Source organism: Trichomycterus rosablanca, chromosome 16 (assembly GCF_030014385.1).
Source record: "Trichomycterus rosablanca isolate fTriRos1 chromosome 16, fTriRos1.hap1, whole genome shotgun sequence".
Lineage (NCBI taxonomy): Eukaryota > Metazoa > Chordata > Actinopteri > Siluriformes > Trichomycteridae > Trichomycterus > Trichomycterus rosablanca.
This window is the reverse complement of record NC_086003.1, coordinates 23,863,122-23,886,131: the sequence shown is the minus strand read 5'-3', so window position 1 is coordinate 23,886,131 and position 23,010 is coordinate 23,863,122. Positions and strand designations below refer to the sequence as shown.

General features: G+C 37.1%; 1 protein-coding gene and 1 non-coding gene across 2 annotated transcripts in view; both read right to left on the bottom strand.

Moving 5' to 3' along the window:
• Positions 1-81: 81 nt before the first annotated feature.
• On the bottom strand, positions 82-153 carry trnaw-cca (transfer RNA tryptophan (anticodon CCA)). The gene has a single exon. It is a non-coding gene; the product is annotated as a tRNA-Trp (tRNA).
• Positions 154-681: 528 nt separating this feature from the next.
• havcr2 (hepatitis A virus cellular receptor 2) overlaps positions 682-23,010 on the bottom strand; it is a 45,849-nt gene continuing 23,520 nt past the window's right edge. The window contains exons 2-8 of the mRNA XM_063012151.1: positions 4,958-5,293; positions 4,792-4,860; positions 3,811-3,888; positions 3,519-3,587; positions 2,844-2,896; positions 2,566-2,650; positions 682-1,811 (exon numbers count right to left, since the gene is read on the bottom strand). Of these exons, the coding sequence (XP_062868221.1) occupies positions 1,687-1,811; positions 2,566-2,650; positions 2,844-2,896; positions 3,519-3,587; positions 3,811-3,888; positions 4,792-4,860; positions 4,958-5,293 (815 nt within the window). The 3' untranslated portion in view covers positions 682-1,686. The remainder of the gene's footprint in view (positions 1,812-2,565; positions 2,651-2,843; positions 2,897-3,518; positions 3,588-3,810; positions 3,889-4,791; positions 4,861-4,957; positions 5,294-23,010) is intronic.

The window sequence follows — 23,010 nt, the reverse complement described above, 5'->3', positions numbered from 1 at the left end:
TACTCATGAATTGTATATATTACTTAATTTAAATTAGCAAGATAACTTTACTGTTCCTAAATGGAAATTTATGAAATATTTTGACCCCGACGTGATTTGAACACGCAACCTTCTGATCTGGAGTCAGACGCGCTACCGTTGCGCCACGAGGTCTGTTGTTGTGGTGGTCTTTAGACTATGAAAATAACAGCCTTTTAAGATGTTACTTCTTTTCCAAAAAAGTAAGTATGAATTTAACACATCGTTTAAAGCTCACACAGTTACACCTCTGCTTATCTTACTAATTCCATACAGCAGTTTAGCCCACCCTGTTTGCTCAGTTAAGCAGATGCAGTTTTGTGTTAATCCTTAGGATCACTTACAGCTTGGTGGGAAATGTTTACCTTTTTTGCAGATCTTAGGACTGCAAACTATTACTGTCTTTAAATTTAAAATGAAAACACATGTTCGACCTGGTCTATTGACAGTATGTTAATAAATATACCATTTATTATTTGTTATTGTTAGTTGTTAACTACATGTGTTCATAGGTTTCTACTTTATTGTTTTAGAGTAACTAAGTATTAGTTTTTCAATTGCAATGAACAAATAAGATGAGACAGTTTGTGTATTTATTTATTTATTTATTATTTTACTGACCTGCATATAATTAATATAAAAATAACAATACATGTCAGCTGATTGAAAAACTGAGGCACTCTGAGCACTGTATAACAAATCATTACATTACATTAAGGCAGCAGTTCTTAATTTTGTAGTCATAGAAGACAAAGTTCTCGGCAGATAAATCTAACTTAGGGAGTATACATGTGCAAAACACAATGTGCAAACAATGCAGATCAAAAATATTAATAACATGGTAAGCTATGAAAAACTGATTTTCATTTTCTGTTCGGGGAAGAAAGATAAGTTTTCACTGGTAGTTCTTTTATTTGTTTTTTAGATAGACATAAACAAAACTTGATGCTGACGTTCAGCTTTATTGCACACAGTGACTTGCATTCATTCACAATAATTGTTTTATCCTGGGAAATGATTAAACATTGGTCTTTAAAACCTATGTTATGAATAATATGTTTATTTTAGTTAGTTTTTTTTTTTTTTTTATATGCTGGATCAGATATATACATACACCAACTTAGATCATTTATTTGATTGTGTGGAAAGTGATTTAATGTCAACTCTGTGGCATTAGACCATTAGACTTTTCATTAGTAATTAATTGACTTTGCCTGGTGACTTCTCTTTGTCCATATAAATCAGGCTAGTTTAACTGGACTGTATAAAAAGTTATAGAACAGTGGTCTCTTGCCAGAGTCAAGAACCTGAATTGTTATGTTATGCTAAGACTTTTTTTTAATAGTCCTTTAATCCAAGAACTCCCAAAAAGTGGTGTGCCCTAATTTAGAAGCATCTGATGCTGTTTACAGTTAAGTAATAGTAATATTGCCTTGGGCCTATGGGCTGCCTGGAGAAAAAAGCCACATGCTCCAGCTTTTTAATCAGATTGACCCCATGATGGAAAGGTGTGCAGCACAACTGATGTTACTTTTCTGCAAGATTGATATGTTTTATAGATTTTTAATGAAGCAAATTTATCAAAATGCGTTATTTAGCTTTAGACATAATATATAACATTGGATGTTACATGTAATGTGCGTGTCCCCCTAATGTCGTACTATTGAATTAAACAAATGATATATCATAAGCCTCCTCTTGTGGTGTCTCCACAGGCATGTTTGAATGGAAGACGATGTTAAGCTGGTGTCTGTTTTCCTGTACACTGCTGTTTCCATATTTCCGTCTCAGTTCTAAGAGCAGAGCAAGGAAAATACTTTAGTGCATAGCAAGCAAAGCAACTCATGACTGATCTTTTTCACTTCCACTTTTCCAGAGAGACAGTGTCTGATAGCTAAATTTAGCCTAAAACATTGCACAAGGAATTGTGGCAATTTCCACACAGTTCATCCTGATGAGTGTGGTCAACACAACTCCAGACAAGTGAATTTTCTCCAGTGTAGATTTGTTTGGTTGTATGAAAATATGAGTACCCAGACTGGAAAGGTAACTTGTATAATTTTCCTAAAAGTGCATTAATATAGGCTAGCACTTCCTTGATCTCAGCTGTGCCATTAGTGTATTTGGCTGTTTGAGAGGCCACACAGACATGATGATGGGGGGGACGACCTAGCCATCAAAAGGTGCACTTGTATGTGTGCTCTCAGCGCTGATCCCAAGCCTGGATAAAATCAGGAGGGTTTCAGTAAAACTGTGCCAAAAAAGGTGTGCAGAATGAATGATCCACTGTGGTGACCGCTAAAATTATGAGAGCAGCCGAAAGTAAAAAAATATAGACTAGGATCAATTAGGGATGTGATGTTATTAGCCACTTGTTTTAAAACTAGATGATCCTCTGAAGCTCTACATTTGGTTTTAAGACATTTCTGACATCAGTGTATTGCAATTTAAGGCATATCTAAATATTTGGGGGGGGGGGGGGGGGGGGCCTTGCATTTCATTGTTTATTCAAGTCTCTTAAAAATCTGAATGATGCAATATACTTACTCCATACAAGTGCGATGATTAACCCAGGGATGAATATGACTGCTCCCGCTCGCACTGTTGTTAGGATAAATGTTTCCATGTTATCCTGAAATAAACAAGAGCAACAATAAGTTTTGTTGTATGATGAACTGCTGACCTGTACAGGGTGATTCCTGGACAGATAAAGCAGTGGGAAAACAGACAATGACAAAAATAATGAATGTTGAATTTTAATTTATTAAAAGTGTCGTATGTTTTGAATTATTAAATTCAGTAAAGAAAAAGATATTCATGCAAACCTCGGTATGTAGCAGCTGTGTCACTGAACCAAGTCTGGGCTTCCCAGTGAAATCTGAAATTAGTGCTGAACACATTACTACACACAAATGAATTTATTCACTGCTATTCTATATAAGTTATTCTACATAACATTACTATTAATAGAGCTACCACCAGATCCACAATGTCCATTTCTACTAAAACAGGCCTGCATATTTATTTATTCATTGGTAATCACTGGCCAGCATCACGCTATGTTCAGAGCTTATCATGGGGGAATTATTTCCAGTATAGAAACTCACGCCCACATATTATTCAGTTAAATGTTTCTATGTGGTTCCTAATCATTTCTAGCCAATGTTGGGAAGAAAGTTTAAACTTTTGCATCATACTGAGAGAAAATTTGTCCATGACGATGTTATGTTTCCTATTAGTCTGTGTTTTTTAGAATACATTCAGGCCCATTTGTAGCATAAGGTTAAGACTAATATTAAGGAAATGATATTTAAGACTAAGGTTAAAGTAAATCATATTTATAAGTGCAATTTTAAAAGACAGTTTATGTAAATCTGAAGTAAAGAAATGAAACAGAAGTACATTAAATAGCAAAATCAAAATTGGTTGAATATATTTAAAACTTGGTTTGTCTAGTACACTTATGTTAGGATGGTACCGATAGTGACCTTGTCACTGACCTTGTTCTTTCATCTCTGCAGCAGTGGGGGAAACGTTTGTGTCTGTAACAGTGCTGAATAGGTGTAGTCCTATGTAAAGAAAAAATAGTTTTTTACTTTTTTATTTTATTTTTTATTTTTATTTTTTTACAAACTTTACAATCTGTCATTAGATAATAATTGTTCATGAGCCATAAATCCAATATTATGTTTTTATATTATAACAAGAAAATGTAAAAGAATTTAATGTTTTAAAATGATGTTATAAGTTTAATTACTTGTGTATAATGGCATAGACAGTGACATCACTAACCTTGTGTTTGAATCTCTGCAGAAGTGGGGGAAACATTCTTCTCTGTAAAAATGTTGATTTGGTGTAGGCCTTCATATACTAAAATAAGGAAGTTACACAATTGCAGTAAATTATTTAAATTACTTTTAACTTAATTATTTAAACAGAGGGATATTTGTGGATGACTAAATAAATACATTATGTATTAACTGTGTTAAAACTGTCCACCTTCACCAGTGTGTAGTGTAGGCAAAGGTTCCACTGTGACCTACTTAATAATTATTTAAGCACACTCACCAGTGCTTAGATGATCACACAGCTGAAGACGAAGTTAATTATTCTCCCAACCAGTACATCATTAGCCAAAGGTTAAATAAAATAGAGCAACTCTGACTATTAATTTAATGGAGTAGAAAAATCAACAATGTTATATAACTTTGAGTCCTATTCTCCTGATACATCTTAGTGATTAGGACTGTGACTTCTCTGTGCCCATATAAACATACAAACATTTTCGGCATGTAGCAGACACTTTTATCCAAAGCGACTTACAATTATGACAGAACACAATTTTGAGCAATTGACGGTTAAAGGCCTTGCTCAGGGGCCCAACAATGGCAACTTGGCAGTGGTGGAGCTTGAACTGGCAACCTTCTGATTACTAGTCCAGTACCTAAACCACTGAGCTATCACTGCCCTAAACAGAGTTGGTTAGACTACCCTCTTAAAAAGTACATGGAACACTGGTGTCCATCCATGATCATTTTATTGTGGATGGTGACACCTGCGTTTATGCAGCTTTTAATTCATGGTGGACCTGTTTTTCTGTGGTTCTGACAATCCAGACACTTTACAGCATAATCTTAAAATTAAGGTAAATCATATATTAGTACAAAGTCAGAAGACATTGTGTGTACATTGGAAGTACATTGAACAAAAAAGTATTTGAGTACTTCTCTGCACGTAGGACACTGTGTGTTATGATGGTACTGAGTGACTAACCTGGTGTTTGTGTCTCTGCAGCAGTTGGGGTAACAGTAGTAAACGTAGTAATGTTGAATAGCTGTAGTCCTATGTCAAAACGTACAAAATTTCAAAATTTATCTTAAAAATTATGTTCAATATTTTACAAAATATTTAATGCTGTATATGTTGCATATGTGCTCACCATTTATAATAATCAGGTAAACAGACAAGCTGATGTCATTGAATAATCCAGGTATCTCAACACGGCATATATAAAATCCAGTGTCCTCACTTTGTGCCTGCTTAATGGTGAGTGAAACGTCACCCATGTGGACCTGCCTGGATAAACTGTATCTGTGAGACTTTCTGAAGTTTACACTCAGTCCTTCAGTGGTGATGAGGGTATATTCACAGCTAAACAAAGATTGATCTCTCCCCCAACAAACATTTGATATTCCGAGAGCTGCTACATCATATGTACATGGTAAAGTCACTGTATGACCAACACGTCCAACCACTGTCCGAACAGATCCACAAACTAACCAAACACACAAGGAGAAATTAGTTTGATCATCATGAAAAAATTTATTATACAGTTTGTACATGTAAAAATACAGTACTTACATCCAACCAGTGCACCTGACGTGATTATAAGAATAAAAATAAGCATTCTCAGCTTGAGTTCTATGTCTTAGATGAGCTGCTTGGGTATGAATAGATCAGTGGATAGAAATGTTTTACTACTTCTGTTTTTCATGAGTGTAAATCTTACCAACAGGAAACAGAAGATTTTCCTTAATCACTCGCTGTAAAATAAGACAGATCCAATTTAATAAATTTTCTGAGATAAAAAATAACTCATGGAAAAAACATTATTCATAACTAAACCATGTACCACAATTATTGGCACCCTGCGTGACAACAGTGTTCCACGTTGCCTTGATTTTGTGTTCAGTAAGCAATGTCTTTGTTGATCTGGATATTCAGTGTACCAATTTTTTGTTTCTTTAAGAGGCAGACTTATATTGTCCTGGTTTATCCTAATACCATGTACCCAACAAGATTCCCAGAGCAACTGAAGGAAAACAGTGGACATAAGCTTTTTGTCAGTGTGATCTTTTTACACCAAACCCTTGAAACCTTGAAACAAAAGGCTCAATTTTCATTTCATCTGACCATAGAACCTGGTTCTAGTCAAAGTCCCAGTGATGTTTAGCAAACTCCAGGCACTTATGTTTGTGGTTAGATAACAGGAAAAATACCTGGCAAGACTTCCAAGTAATCTGTTAACATGAAGGAGGTGTCTGATAGTAGCTTTGGAGACTTGGTGCCCCCAAAATGTATTTTTCTTTAACTTGTATTATTAGTATTGTTCTAATGATTTAGTCATAAAAGAAATTACAGTTGCAAAAATCATCAAAACTCCAGTAAAATATACGTACCTCACAAGTATACATAAAAGTTTTACTTCAAGTGTGCAGCATTTTCTTTAACTAAATACAAGCAGCAGAATATAATTTGCATTACGTTCCACTAGGTGGTGCTGCTGGACCCTCAGCACACCCTTATGCAAGTGCGTTATTATTAGAAACCTTGACCAAACCAGACTGTTTAGAGTTGATATATTTCAGAATGAAAAGAGCACTGAACACTGCTAAAACAGCTATTAGTTCTTTTAAACACTTCAATCGTATTCGTTTTATTTGGGAGATTAATTTCCTTCAAGTCATTTATCTCAGACTTCTGTAGGAATTCCTGCAGTTTCTGATGTAACATTTGGTTTGTTTAGTTCAAGGTTTTTAGTGACTGTTTTTGTGACAAAACATAGTTTGGAGACCAGACAGACTCATCAGCGATTTCTTCTGGTGAAAGATCATGTAATGTGTGACCCCCTATCGCTCATGCATAGCACTTTAGGCAAATGCTAACATTGTCATTGTATGGGTGACTTGCATATGTGTGTAGGTAATATCAATGCGTTGGCATATATTAGGATTTTAGTGAGATGTATGCTACCCTTGGCAATGTCTTTTTCAAAGACAATGGACAGTCCATGTTTGCATATGCCACCAACAGCATGGCTTCCCAAAGGGCATGTGCAGGTGGTGAAAATGTGTTACGCAACGTAATAAATGTATTATGTTGTCCCAACTTTAATGGAAATGGGGTTATTTTACAGATATAATGAACAGTGATGCAGAACAGTTTAATTTTGGTACTGTACTTCTATGATAACTTATTGTTTGGCAATAAAAGTACATTAAATGCAGCCAAATATGAATGATACTGTCAAACACATTGATGTCCATAATAGAAGTAAATGCTGAATAAGGTTGGAGTTTTGTGTACAAAATGTACAAAACCAAAATAGCTGGATAACCTTTTCTCATTTTCCTCTCTTCTTTCTAATATTAGGATACTTCACGTAATAAAATAAAGTTCCTAGCATCCTTCTAAATGAGTCACGGATATGATTGAATGCACTCTCAGACAGACCTTTGTATTTTCAATGCTACCGTCACATGCTTTGTTGTCCCTGTTTAAAATTCTTAACAGTAACCCAGTTGCACTACATTTATTTTATTAAAAAGCACCTTGAATTGTAAATATCTTGTCTTTGCCAAATAGTGGATTTGTTGCTGTTGGCACATGTAATCAGCTCTGGAATTATTTGCACCCTGCGTAAAGATGAGGTAAAAAAGTGAGCAAAAGTCTCTGTGGTCAGTGAGCTCAGTCTTATATTAAAAATACACTATATGGCCAAAAGTGTGTGGACACAAATACTAAATGAATGGGTATTAATATGAAGTTGGCACATATGGCAAACCATGTGTAACAATGAGATCCCCTGCAATGTCTCAATAAACAGAATTGTTTAGTGTTTATGAACTTTTAAGCTGTCACCCAAGAGTTCCTGTTTTACTAGTGTATAAATAAAAGGTTTGCAGATTTTCTGCTACATTAGGTGCCACATTCATGCAAACAGCCTATTTGTAGTAAATGCCCAAAGAATGACTTGTCTTAAATGTAAATGCCTGGAGTTAAATAGATGCAAGTGCAATTTCACTATAAACCAGGATTATTGTCAGTTTTATAGCAACAAACAAAACTGATCTGGTGTTAAAAGAGGATTTCTAAATCCCAGTGTTTAGTGTGGTGGAGGATCTGTAATGGTTTTGATCTGTATATTTGATACAAATATAGTACATAGCATCATAGACACTAAAGTACAGGGAGATTTTGCTGTCAGTTTGCTGTCTTGGTGAAATGTTAGTTTACTAAAGATGTCTGAGTTCTTTGGATGTTTCTTCTGGGTAGATTTACCACATTTTAGGTTTTCTTCTAATGGTTCTCACTGTGCTTTGGTGAAGTCATCAGGCCTTAAAATGGATTTGTGGATATTTCCTGACTACTATATTAGCTTTTTTAAATTAGATCATGACATAGTGCTTCTGTAAAAAGATGACTTATTGATTTTTATTTAAATTAGCTTAATTACTTTTTAATTGGAATTTTGTAAAATGCTTTGTTCATGTTAATGTTTTTGCGATGTGCTTCAGACCCACAGTAACCCTGATTAGAATAAATCAGTTACTAAAAGTGACTGAATACATTCATTAATTGATATGTGAATGAGTAAGTAAAATTGTCACCTACGCTTCATTATCGTAACCTTTGCTTTAGTATGTGATTATTAAACATGCAGTGTCAGTGCTCATGTGACACAATGTTCTGTTCCACCTCTTACAAATCTTATTCTTTTTTAAACGATTTTGTGTCACTATCTGTCTGGTACATCATACAGTGGGGCCAAAAAGTATTTAGTCAGCCACTGATTGTGCAAGTTCTCCTACTTAAAAAGATGAGAGAGGTCTGTAATTTTCATCATAGGTACACTTCAACTATCAGAGACAAAATGAGAAAAAAAATCCAGGAAATCACATTGTAGGATTTTTAAAGAATTTATTTGTAAATTATGGTGGAAAATAAGTATTTGGTCAATAACAAACAAGCAAGATTTCTGGCTCTCACAGACCTGTAACTTCTTCTTTAAGAAGCTCTTCTGTCCTCCACTCGTTACCTGTATTAATGGCACCTGTTTGACATTGTTATCTGTATAAAAAACACCTGTCCACAGCCTCAAACAGTCAGACTCCAAACTCAACCATAGCCAAGACCAAAGAGCTGTTGAAGGACACCAGGAAGAAAATTGTAGACCTGCACCAGGCTGGGAAGAGTGAATCTACAATAGGCAAGCAGGTTGGTGTGAATAAATCAACTGTGGGAGCAATTGTAAGAAAATGAAAGACATACAAGACCATTGATAATCTTCCTTGGGGTCAAGATCTCATCCCGTGGGGTCAAAATGATCATGAGAACGGTGAGCAAAAATCCCAGAACTACACGGAGGGACCTGATGAATAACCTGCAGAGAGCTGGGGCAAAAGTAACAAAGGGACCATCAGTATACACACTACGCCGAGAGGGACTCAAATCCTGCAGTGCCAGGCGTGTCCCCCTGCTTAAGCCAGTACATGTCCAGGCTCGTCTGAAGTTTGCCAGAGAGCATATGGATGATCCAGAAGAGGATTGGGAGAATATCATGTGGTCAGATGAAACCAAAATGGAACTTTTTGGTAAAAACTCAACTCGTCGTGTTTGGAGGAAGAAGAACATCCCAAGAACACCATACCTACTGTGAAGCATGGGGGTGGAAACATCATGCTTTGGGGCTGTTTTTCTGCAAAGGGGACAGGACGACTGATCTGTGTTAAGGGAAGAATGAACGGGGCCATGTATCGTGAGATTTTAAGCCAAAACCTCCTTCCATCAGTGAGAGCATTGAAGATGGAACATGGCTGACTTTTTAGCGCGTGCAATTGCCAGATTGCGTCACACTTCCTCTCCACTAATGCTGACCCCCGCTCTGATTTGAGGAGAACGAAGCTAACCCACGCCCCCTCCGACACGTGGGCAGCATCCGTATGCATTTTGTCACCCACACTAGGCGAGTGCATATGTGCGAATTAGCCTTGTGTATGGAGAGACACACCCTGATCAACGCACTCTTTCCCCGCCTCTGTGCAGACGCCATCAATCAGCCAGCAGAGGTTGTAGTGTATCAGTTACGAAGAGTCGCTATCCGGCTCAATACCCCATCCCTATATAAACAACAGGCTAATCATTGTTCATGTGGCCGCTCAGCCCAGCCGGATGGCAGAGCTGAGATTTGATACAATGTATTCAGAATCCCAGCTCTGGTGCGCTATCGTGTGTTTTTACCGCTGCACCACCTAAGCGGCCCTTAATGTGTTAATTAATGTTACAAATCATTACATTTATTTTTGGGCTAGCAAGATTCACACTTAATAGCTGTGTTCTATACTGTAAATTACTTTAGAACTATAACACGCACAATGTACATTTAGTACAGTGTTCCCTGTAATCGTAGTAATGCATGGTTCTGATGCAGTTGACTGCTGTAGTAGTATTGTTGTGATATGAGTGACTGATCACATGATCACTATGGTGATACATTTTTATCCTGTTGGGAGTGACAGTCACAAAACCCTCATCCATGAGGCACTGTGAGTCACTGAATGGATTAATAATGTAAATCATATTATATTACCTTCACAGTCAGCAGATCCAAACCCATTTCATCACCTAGGGAGGATTTAGGTAGATGTGTTAGACTGACTCACTACCATAATAATCAAAACACCAACCACAGGTAAATCATCTAGAAAATCATGCTTTATCGTTTCAGGTTAGTTTCCTAGACATGCTAAGGCACATGTAAACTGTTCTGGCAGCTTGTGGAGGCTCAACTCTTAACTAAGATATGTCATGACATTTTTTTGTATGTCACATATAATAGTGATTTAAACTGAGACACTCCAACATTCTTTCTCAGAAGATCCCCTTTAATGTAAGAGATCATCTTTTAATATTCAATTAAGTTTATCTGACATTCCAGGACCAACAGCAGAATACCTGTTAAGGAAGAAAAAGCTTGGTAACAGCCTGGTCTTCTACAGACAAGAGAAAAGATTAGTGGAGCTGACAGGCAAAATGAAACTAATCTGCTCAAGGGGCTATTCAACTGTCCTGCCAATTGTATTAGAATGCATTAATGTGTGTGTGTGTGTGTGTGTGTGTGTGTGTGTGTGTGTGTGTGTGTTGGGGTGTGTGAGTGTTTAGGGTATGGCTTTGGCAGAAAATTGACTTGATTATTCTCTTAAAGTGAATTTATTATTACATTGATATAACTCCAAACTATTTTATGTACTGTTTAACCTTTAGATGATGTGTGCTTTTACATTTATCCTAGTTTTAGTTTTTTCATGTTTTACCTTCAATTTATTCTTTGTCAGAGTCAGATATATTTTTACTAACTGATTGCTAACTGAATTGCCGTAGGTTTGCTAGGATCGCCTCATAGGGCAATTTAACCAGTAAACGTAAGGCACTTGAATGCTACGCAAATGAAAAATGTTAAATCAATAAACACAATAGTGATAACAATAAATGTGAAATTTTACAGCAACTTGCATATTACATGGGAAAAGGCTCATTTCACAGTTTGTGAAATAAATTAGACCGTGAATTAGGTAGGGCCTTAAGTATAAGGAGTGGTTAGTGTCTTTACACTACATCTTATTTACTATCGAGGCTAGCCATTCCCATGTCCATGAATCTCTTGGTATCTCTTGACATGGCAATGCATACTAATTCTGTTTGCATAAAAAGACATTGAAACAGAATGGAAGTGAAGTGTTCTTTACTGGAAGCAGAATGAGGCTGAATTAATAGGCAGTTAAAATAATGAATAGTTATTGATTCAACAAGGTTATGTTTACTCTCTGAGGTGACCTTGAGCACACAGGCGCAGAAACCTCGCCTTAAGGATGTCTATAATCATCTCAGTCCTAATTCTACTCCTGCAGTGGGCCAGATTTAGGCTTAGGGGCTCAGGAGAGAGGGATACTATCTGTCAAGAAGGAGGTCAATAAATTACTTTATACATACAGGAGAGGGACAGTTTATTTGTAAAATCAAAATAAAAATGTGTTTATCTATCTATATATCCATCCATCCATTTAAACATTTATCTATTTATCTAACTATATAAAATTCCAGTTTTACATAGGTGTAGTGTTTTATACATTTGTTACTACTACAAATCAAATTTGAAAAAGTTGGAAGAGAGTGTAATTAAAACAGTACAAAGACAAGACATTTCATCACTCAGCTTTTCAACTTTGTTTTTGAATATATGTGCTCATTCAGAATTTGATGGCTGCAACATGTTCCAACTGATTTCCACACTTTACCACTGTTACATCACATTTTCTTTAACTATAGACACCAAATTGTAGTTAAGAAAGTAAATTATTTTTCATTCCTGCTCAAAGATGTGCCAGCATGAGGTGTATAAAATTATAACAACACTTCAGTCCATGTTCAAATCAGTACGAGAAAAGTGTAATCTGGGAACATTTGACAGTAGTATGACTGTTAGTGCCAGACAGGCTGGATTAAGACTTTTCTGAGATGAGTAGAAAAGCTCATGTGAAAACCTGTGTAAACCTTGAGAAGGTTGGGTATTTTCCCCATTTCTTTGTCTGGACATTTCTAACTCCTTGAGAAAAATTAAATTTTCTGTACACTGACCAAACCAGGTTTCAAAGCTTCCAGCACTGAGCAGCACCCACACTATCTGCTGGTTTACTGTTCCCTTTATAGCTCACCAGTATACATAAAAATTCAATATGGTACAATATTCAACATTTGATGATTAGAATCTTATTGGTAAGTTTCTGGATTTCTGGATTCAGTATTTTTATCACTGAGTGTGATATTGAGCTTCTGAAGCTGCTGATGTGCTGACCACTGGGCAGTCTGGCATAAATTCAGTTCCCATTAATGTCTGCCTTAAGAATGGAGAAAAGGAGAAAGCTAATTTATTACTGTTCATCTGAAAGACTCAGTACCTTTGATCTAATTAAGGTAATATTTAGAACACAGCGGGGTAAAGCTTTTCTTCATTATTGATGGAGCACGGGTCCATCAAGTACATTGTTTTGTGTTTGGTTCATTTATGTGTTTCTGATTTTCACAGTTCTTCTCCTGTTTGCATTTGATGAGACATGTTGTTTATGGAACATGTTTTAACCACATCAGCAGTCTAAAGTCTAATTAAATTACTAAACCCAATTTAACAGACTGTTCTCTGAGGCCCTGATTGTGTGCATTATGCACTCTCATGTACCTGAATTAATTACCCCATTCTTGAGAATGAGCACCTACTGTGTCCACCTGAATAACATGCTGAAAAGGTTTTTGACTAGTAATTTTCCAGACAGATTACTTATTTAAAGCATAGAGAAAACCATAGAAAATATTTCTCACTTGGGTTTGCATGACTTGGGTTTGCATCTATCCATGCTGCAAAACTAATAAGCCCTATGTTATACTGTGCCCTAAAAAGTATTAACATTAGTAGTATTTAGCCCCTTTAGTTTTGAAGGTCTTTAAACTTAATGACATGTGGTCCAAAACCATTTTCAGTATTTATATTCACCAATACTTTAACCTAACTGTGTCAGTATACACTATATGGCCAATTTTTTTTTTCAATTTTTCTCTCAATCTAGTGGTATCCAATTACCCGATTGCATTGAGCTTCCTCTCTACTGATGCTGCACAAGGCGAGTTCATATGTGGATCAGCTTTGTGTATGGAGAGCCACACCCTGATCAACACATTTTTCCCCGACTCTGTGCAGGCACCATCAATCAGCCAGCAGAGGTCGTAATTGCATCAGTTATGAAGTCCCTTTCCGGCTCCCACCCTGTATGAACAACAAGCCAATCGTTGTTCATGTAGCCGTCCAGCCCAGTTGGATGGCAGAGCTGAGTTTCAAACTGACGAGTTTGAAATGGCAGCTCTGGTGTGCTAGCGTGTTTTACCGTTGCGGCACCTGAGTGGCTCAAAGTTTTTAGACACTTCTTTTAACTCCTAAACCTTTGGGATGAATTAAAATGTCCAGTGTAAGCCAGGCCTCGTCCACCCACCATTAGTGCCTGACCTCACAAATGCTCTAATGACTAAATCGGCATCAATTCCCTGTAAACACACTTCAGGATATAGTGGCCTTTGGGATGAAGAATCCAGAAGAGTGGAAGCTGTTAAAGCTGCAAGTGCATACCAGTGTAATATTAATGCCAGTAAGGAATAAGATGTCCTTATCGTCATTAAGCTTATGGTTAGGCGTCCACATACTTTTGGCAATATAGTGTAAGCTGGGCTAGATTGTCTGCACCCATTGCCAAAGTTAGAAAAACAAACTGTCAACTTTTGCTGAGAGGAAATTGTTTGATTGGTCAGATTAAATCCTGAATGTCATGAACTAAAAGCTGGCGAAACATGAGCTTAAAATTACTCTAGGGTTGAGACCACAATGCACTTTATAAAACTATTGTATCTGTAAACATGGTAGTCAGTTACTTTTTGCAGTTATCTGATTATTCATGTAAACACTTACTTACGAATTACTAATTATGCTGATGAATAAATATTATGCTGACGAATAACTACATTTCTAAGAACATGGTATCAGAAACTAGCAGGTGCATGATTCATGCAACAACAGACTTAAATTCATCTCCTTCTTTCTCCATGCTCTATTTCTCTATAGTTTCTAAATAGTTTACAAGTTTAATATTTTAAGTGGAATTAAAAATCAAAGCATCCATCTACTGTATTTCTCTACATATTTTTAGCCTGCTTTCACCCTGTTCTTCAATGGTTAGGACCCCCACAAAGCAGGTATTATTTAGGTGGTGGATGATTCTCAGCACTGCAGTGACACTGACATGGTGGTGGTGTGTTAGTGTGTGTTGTGCTGGTATGAGTGGATCAGACACAGCAGTGCTGCTGGAGTTTTTAAATACTTTGTCCCCTTGCTGTCCACTCTATTAGACACTCCTACTAGTTGGTCCACCTTGTAGATGTAAAGTCAGAGACGATCACTCATCTATTGCTGGTTATTGAGTTGGTCATCTTCTAGACCTTCATCAGTGGTCACAGTGGACTATTCTCAGTCCAGCAGTGACAGTGAGGTGTTTAAAAACTCCATCAGCATTTCTGTCTTATCCATTCATACCAGCACAACACACACTAACACACCACCACCATGTCAGCGTCACCGCAGTGCTGAGAATTACCCACCACCCAAATAATACCTGCTATGTGGTGATCATGGGAGAGTCCTGATCATTGAAGAACAGCATGAAAGGGTGCTAACAAAGCATGCAGAGAAACAGATGGACTACAGTCAGTAATTGTAGAACTACAGAGTGCTTCTCTATGGTAAGTGGGCTGATAAAATGGACAGTGAGTGTAGAAACAAGGAGGTGGTCATAATCTTATGCCTGATAGGTGTATATGTTCCAAAATTAGCGTTTGAAAACATTTGTTATTGGAAAAGACTTTCCATTCTAATGTTTATTGGCTTTATTCTTCAGCTGCATTAGAGCTAAAATAAGCTGCTTTAATAGCTTCATTAGCACCACTTTAAACCCCTCTCACTCCGTGAACAGGGATGAGTGTGGAGAAACTACAAACCCTCATAAAATATCCCACACTGTCCCACAGGCTCATAACCATAAAGCAGGCAGATTACAAAGTGATGAACAGAAAATGTTTTGTGTCATTTTACCAATAATTATTATTTTGCAGCGATTATTCGGCCTTTTCTAGTTTATTGGTCATTATCTGATGGCAGGAGTTTAAAAAATGTCTAAGCAGACCACAACAGTAAGACATTTTGTTAGGTCTTAAAAGATTTCCCTTTTTAAATCTGATTTAACATTACATAATAAATCTCAAGTAGTCAGCTTTTGATCAATTGTTTAATAAAGTGCTTCCATAAACATCATATGGTTAGATACATCATAAAGCATTTTATTCAGTTTGTGTTCAAGATGCTGTACAAAGCAATTCTAGAGCAATTTAGCAAGACCATTTTAGCTTCATGTCTACATAGAACACAACACACAAAATCTTCTTTACCTTCACATTAGAATTTCCAACCTATTAAACTGGCCTGAGGACTCAACTAGCTTCAGGCATTAAATGGAACACATGAGTCGATTTCAATAATATTGGACACGACTACAAAAAACTTTCTGTGTTTATCATAGTCTGTTGTTTAAACCAGCTGTGTGTGTATTTGATAAACCATTATACATCCTAATGTAAAAGATTCATGGTGAAAATAAAAAATTTAAACTCGCTGTAACTAAAATATGCAGCATACACAGCTCCACTTACCATATAGAAGCACTTTGAAGTTCTACAATTACTGATTATAGTCCATCTGTTTTTCTACATGCTTTTTTAGCCCCCTTTCATGCTGTTCTTCAATGGTCAGGACCCCCACAGGACCACCACAGAGCAGGTATTATTTATTTCTATAAATACCTTGTCCCCTCACTGTCCACTGTTATTAGACACTCCTACCTAGTTGGTCCACCTTGTAGATGTAAAGTCAGAGACGATTGCTCATCTATTGCTGCTGTTTGAGTTGGTCATCTTCTAGACCTTCATTGGTGGTCACAGGACGCTGCCCACAGGGCACTGTTGGCTGGATATATTTTTGGTTGGTGGACTGTTCTCAGTCCAGCAGGGACAATAAAGTGTTTAAAAACTCCATCAGTGCTGCTGTGTCTGATCTACTCATACCAGCACAACACACACTAACACACCACCACAATGTCATTGTCACTGCAGTGCTAAGAATCATCCACCACCTAAATAATACCTGCTCTGTAGTGGTCAAGTGGGAATCCTGACCATGAAAGGGGGCTAACAAAGCATGCAGAGAAATAGATGGACTACAGTCAGTAATTGTAGAACTACTTCTATATGGTAAGTGTAGCTGATAACATGGACAGTGAGTGTAGAAACAAGGAGGTGGTTTTAATGTTATGGCTGATCGGTGTATATGTTCCACCAACAGTGTCTACAGCTCTGTAATACAGTCAGTAATGTTTAATATCACCTCTACAAGTGAGATTCTCTACTGTTCCTCAGCACCACACTGTATGAGGTGGTGTTTAATGTGCATCATCTCTGTAAAGTTTGCTGACACACTGGGATGTATAATTCAGGAACTTTGTGACTGACAGTAAGTCAATATCCTCACCATGAAGCATTATGTTTGGCCTTTAACGACTTTCAAATTTACATCTGTTACAGGATACTGAAATAAATTACAAATAGGCTAGATTGCTGCCAGTTATATTGTATGGCCAAAAGTATGTGGACACCTTGTTAAAATATTGAGTTCAGGTCTTTCAGCCAAACCCATTGCCAACAGATCAATCAATTATTTAATTTTAATGTGTACTAATTGGGGCTGCTTTTTTGTAAGATGGGTTGGCACAGTGTGCCACACAGCAATTTGGGTCCTATGGAGATGGGTTAGACCCATGTCTCCACTCACTGTCTCAGAGACTTGTGTCTGTGTAGGTTTCCTGTGATGTTTTTAATAATTACACTCAATATATGCTATAATCCATGTCACAATCCTTGTGTAGATATTGGACACCCAAGCTCAGACAATTCTGTAGTTTCGAATCAGAAAGGGTGATGAAAGGAGTTTGTCTGTCAGGTTTTTTGTTTATCAGTGCTAGAAATGAATAACAGTGCTGACTGGAGATGCTTGAAGGACGTGCAGGTCTGATTTTGTCTGGCAACAGTGTCGGTTGCCACGCTGATGATTAAACCCCATAACATGCACCTGCATTTTAATGAAGAATTCTGCTTCAGTGAAGAGCCATTCCAATTACAGTCAGATTTCAAACACATACTCAGTGGAAACAAAGGATTTTAGCTTTATCTTTTTTTGCCTGCAATACAGACCAGATAAGGAAAATTGTATGTGCTTGATTGAGAATGAACTTGATCAGCTCAATCACACAAATTCAAACTCGAAATTTAAATAAGTAGCTTTTTCAAAGCTAAAAGTAAAAAATGATTGTCAGTTGCAAAGCTTGGGATATTTTCACCTACGACTATCAGCAAACGTGTTTTGTTGAGGTAGAAAGGAAACCAGAGAACCTCTTCAAACCCACTTGGACATGGCAAAAATATGCCAGACTCACTGTTCCAAGGCAAGGTTTGAACCCAGGTCCCCAGTTCCCATGCTACCTGCTGCATTACTGTACCACCAAATTTTGCATATAGAAATCAAATGGACCATTTATAATTTGTATGCAGTTTTAATGGATTTTAATAAATGATGACTGTTATATATTAACACGCATTATAAATAATACTACTAATAATAATAGTAATAATAAAAGTAATCATAATTTGTAACACTATTTTTATGTAAACCACTTGAGACTGAACTCAACAGAAAAATGCTACTATTTTACTACATCGATAATAATAATAACAAGACCATGGTTCTTTGTCCAAAATTTTTTTTACAAATTTTAAAAAACAAAACCTGCTCGGTACTAGGTTAAACATTAATTTGGTGAAGTAAAAACGTCTGTCATTTAACTTTGTGGCATATCCTCCTAATTCCTTAGTGATTAAGATTGACTAGAGCTGTTGACTTTTCTGTGCCTATGAAAACAGAACTAGTTTGACTGCACTTATTACAGGAAACAGTGGTCGTCTGTCAAGATCTGGGCTTTTTTTCTTGCATGGCATCCTCTAAACCAGGGTTGCCAAACTCATTTTCCCCGAGGGCCACATCTGCATAATGGTGGCCCTCAAAGAGCCGATTGTTACGTATCCTGCTGTGATTGCAGTCTGTCTTTTAAGTCTTGGATAATTTGTTGTTTTTCTTGGAGGCTAAATTCTGTTTGGTGTCAAAATGGCAAATTTATACTGTATATTTATAATGTATATCTGCATTTATATTGTTTTCCTTTACCACTGACACAGCCTCATAACACAAGAGACGTACTGGTTTTTCTTCTTGAAGTACAAACTTGTTTTCACTTTCCCATCTTTCATTAAATTTCCTCCTTCTGCTTCAATTTTCTCTTCTTCTACATTTTGGGATTATTTGTAAATATTTTTCAACATCACTTGTGGGAAAACTGAGTCTCAGTTAAACGCTGATGTGGAAACACTGCCATCTAGTGGTCTCTTTGCGGGTCACAAAATCTGCATGCATTGTGGGAGATGCAGTTTATGTACGATTTTACAGTGTATTTTAAGACAATCATACGTCTTTTAAGCTCTTGTGGGCCACATAAAATGACGTGGGTGGATTTGGCCCGCGGGCCCTGAGTTTGACACATGCTCTAAATTTATGGCAATGTAAAGCTTGCCTGGTTATATGTACTGTATATGTATATTGTTATGTATCAATTGCCTGATTATATTATTATGTATAACTTGCATGACAGTTTTTTATGTTTCAGCAGCTTCAGGTTCTTGTCAAATCTGTTTATGTCGGTTTTTTAATTGCCTCTGAAGATCTGGACAAATTTCCCTTCAGTGTAAGTTTCTGTCTTTGTTAGGAGACCACTGTTCTACAAACTATTTAACTGGTGCAGCCAAACTAGTATTTGTAACTAATTTAAAAGCCCTGCCACAAAATTAAATGATAATGATAAAACTTTCCACACCAAAAGGTGAATCATCTGGTATGCTGCATTTATAATTAACACTGCATTTTTTAGAAGACCAGTAGTTTTTTAAGCAGTAGTAAACTCTTGTCTGTAGAAGATTTACTGTGATTACTGACCCAACACCAGCCCACCACTTATAATGTCTATTAGTATTGGGATTAAATCCAGTTAGAAATTTTGTAAGTGTAAATGCATCCTGCAGCCAAACTGTATGTGAGTCTAAATACTTTTGTGTTTAATGCACATCTGAGAATCAAAACCCTTCCAATAAATTAAATAATTAAAACTCTTTACAAAACATGTAATTACAATAATGCTCAGGTTAATGCATGTAAAAATTCGAACATTCTTACACATAAACAACTGTAAACAAGAAAAAAGAAATAGAACCTGAAATTAGTCTGAGGTGCAGAAATCTATTCTTTTAAATAATGCCTTTAGCAGAACTCTAACAAATATGTGGCTACATTTAAAATGTTTTCACTTGCTAATATAGCAGTTTTACAGTCCACACAGACTTCAGAAAAATGCTAGGAAGGAAAAAGAGGGTTGTATTATTTATATCTGTCGGGGAAGAAGACTAGGTGAAATATATTTAGAGCCCTGAGATGTTCATCAGTAATGTAAACAGAGTAATTAGGGTGCCCATGTTTCTTTTACATAAGTTGCTTCTGGTTCCACCTGGATGAGAGCCAATACATTGTTGATGTCATGGGAATTAAAAGAGTCTCCTTGGCCTGTCTGCACTTGGCCTCCCTGTGGTCTCATTCTCATGGTAACACTTGGTCACAGTGGTCCGTCAGCTGTCAACATTTCCTGTATAAGAACCATTTTCTTATCCCAATGAATAACAGTCATTTATGAATGCATTTATCAAGATCTTGATTCTTACGGAAACTGATTTATTACAACAATGAAAGAGATTCTAAGTACAGATTGTGCTTGTGTGGGTTTGTTCCAGCTGGAATACGTATTAACTCTGTGTATATTTTAATATAGAAATAGTAAAGTGTGGGAGGCAGAAGTAAACGCATAAAGCATCATGATCATATTGTTATAATATTTTTCATTATACTTTGTACTTTATTACTCTTTAGGAAAACACCAAACCAAACCTAGTTGCTTTAGTAGTATCTAAACTAAAAGTCCTTGTTAAAACATCATAAAGGTTTTTATAACCAACAGTATTTAAAAATACCTATTGTAAACAGAATTCAATTGCTTGCATGGTTTATTCATTTTATTAAGTCATCTTTTATGCATACATACTGTATATTGTCTCATATCTCTAACTGGAAATTATTTTTAAATAATTCTTGGATTATTTGACCTATTTCTAGACATTTGTTACAAATTTTGTGGATATAAAAATGCTGGCAAAAGTTTCTAGTGTGTTTGGTGTATTTTTACCCTGGTAAATGTAATGTTCAGTATGTTTATTTCTTTTAATGTATAAAATATTAGAACATTGTCTGTTTTACCACTGCTGTATCTTGGTCAGGGTTGCGGTGGGTCTGATTCATTGGTCGAAGGGTAGGAAAAACCAAGTCACCAGTCTATTTATACACATACACTCACAATGGATCTAGTTTATAGTAGCTGCAATTACTTTGACTGCATGGCCACCAGTCCAGGGAATCAAACCCAGGCTGTAAGCCACTGTGCCACCGTACCACCCTTGATACGTAACACCCTTTTTTTTTTACATTTACTCCTTTTCTCTGAGTTTAGTCATCTGAGCTTAGTTACAATTCTGGCTGAGAAGGGTGACAGGGTAGCACCTTCCCCGTTCAGCATGTCTGAAGTCTCCAAAATAGCACTTTAATACCAAGCATGTTTGTATAAAGAGTCTAATATGTCTTTATGTAAAACTGCACAACATTTCTGGTCCTAAATTGTCCCCTCTAATCTCACTTAAATTGCTCCATCTCTAAATTTTAGAACATATGTCTACAGTAAAACATGTGCACTGTCTTAGTTTAAATACAGGTTATATGGTAAATTTTTAATCCAAAATAAAAGGAAAGAGTGATAATAAACCTGACATTAAATAACATAAACAACAAACAACACAAATACAAGACACTCTCAAAGGCATATAAACCTTTATACAGATAATCATTATTTACTAACCTCAAGTTTTAGATACATAGCTGGATGAACCAAACAATCCCAATTCAGATCCTTCTGTTTTCCTGCCTGCGGCTTTTATTGATGTTCTGATGTCCTTCATCGGGTTTAACGTTTGTAGTTGTTGATAAGTATATGCGGTGGGTTCTTGGACCCCTAGTACTGAGATCTTTAATTGTTTTTGTGCCCAAAGCACACTTGAGTCCTTTCAGTGACCCAGACACGTTTTCACTGCACACTGTGCCTGAGTCATCAGCCAATGCTTCTTTGGTCTAAAGTAATCAGGCCAAGTACAGCAGCCTTTTTCTTTTTTATATGACAGATTACTTGATAAATTATCATTCTTAAAGCAGCTCACACTGTAGGCATTATGACGTCATGTCTGTGGTAAGTAGAGCACTTGTAAGATATATATATATATATATACAGCCATTAATTTCTAAACCACCGGCAACAAAAGTGAGTACACCCCTTAGTGAAAGTTCCTGAAGTGTCAATATTTTGTGTGGCCACCATTATTTCCCAGAACTGCCTTAACTCTCCTGGGCATGGAGTTTACCAGAGCTTCACAGGTTGCCACTGGAATGCTTTTCCACTCCTCCATGACGATATCACGGAGCTGGCGGATATTCGAGACTTTGCGCTCCTCCACCTTCCGCTTGAGGATGCCCCAAAGATGTTCTATTGGGTTTAGGTCTGGAGACATGCTTGGCCAGTCCATCACCTTTACCCTCAGCCTCTTCAATAAAGCAGTGGTCGTCTTAGAGGTGTGTTTGGGGTCATTATCATGCTGGAACACTGCCCTGCGACCCAGTTTCCGGAGGGAGGGGATCATGCTCTGCTTCAGTATTTCACAGTACATATTGGAGTTCATGTGTCCCTCAGTGAAATGTAACTCCCCAACACCTGCTGCACTCATGCAGCCCCAGACCATGGCATTCCCACCACCATGCTTGACTGTAGGCATGACACACTTATCTTTGTACTCCTCACCTGATTGCCGCCACACATGCTTAAGACCATCTGAACCAAACAAATTAATCTTGGTCTCATCAGACCATAGGACATGGTTCCAGTAATCCATGTCCTTTGTTGACATGTCTTCAGCAAACTGTTTGCGGGCTTTCTTGTGTAGAGACTTCAGAAGAGGCTTCCTTCTGGGGTGACAGCCATGCAGACCAATTTGATGTAGTGTGCGGCGTATGGTCTGAGCACTCACAGGCTGACCCCCCACCTTTTCAATCTCTGCAGCAATGCTGACAGCACTCCTGCGCCTATCTTTCAAAGACAGCAGTTGGATGTGACGCTGAGCACGTGCACTCAGCTTCTTTGGACGACCAACGCGAGGTCTGTTCTGAGTGGACCCTGCTCTTTTAAAATGCTGGATGATCTTGGCCACTGTGCTGCAGCTCAGTTTCAGGGTGTTGGCAATCTTCTTGCAGCCTTGGCCATCGTCATG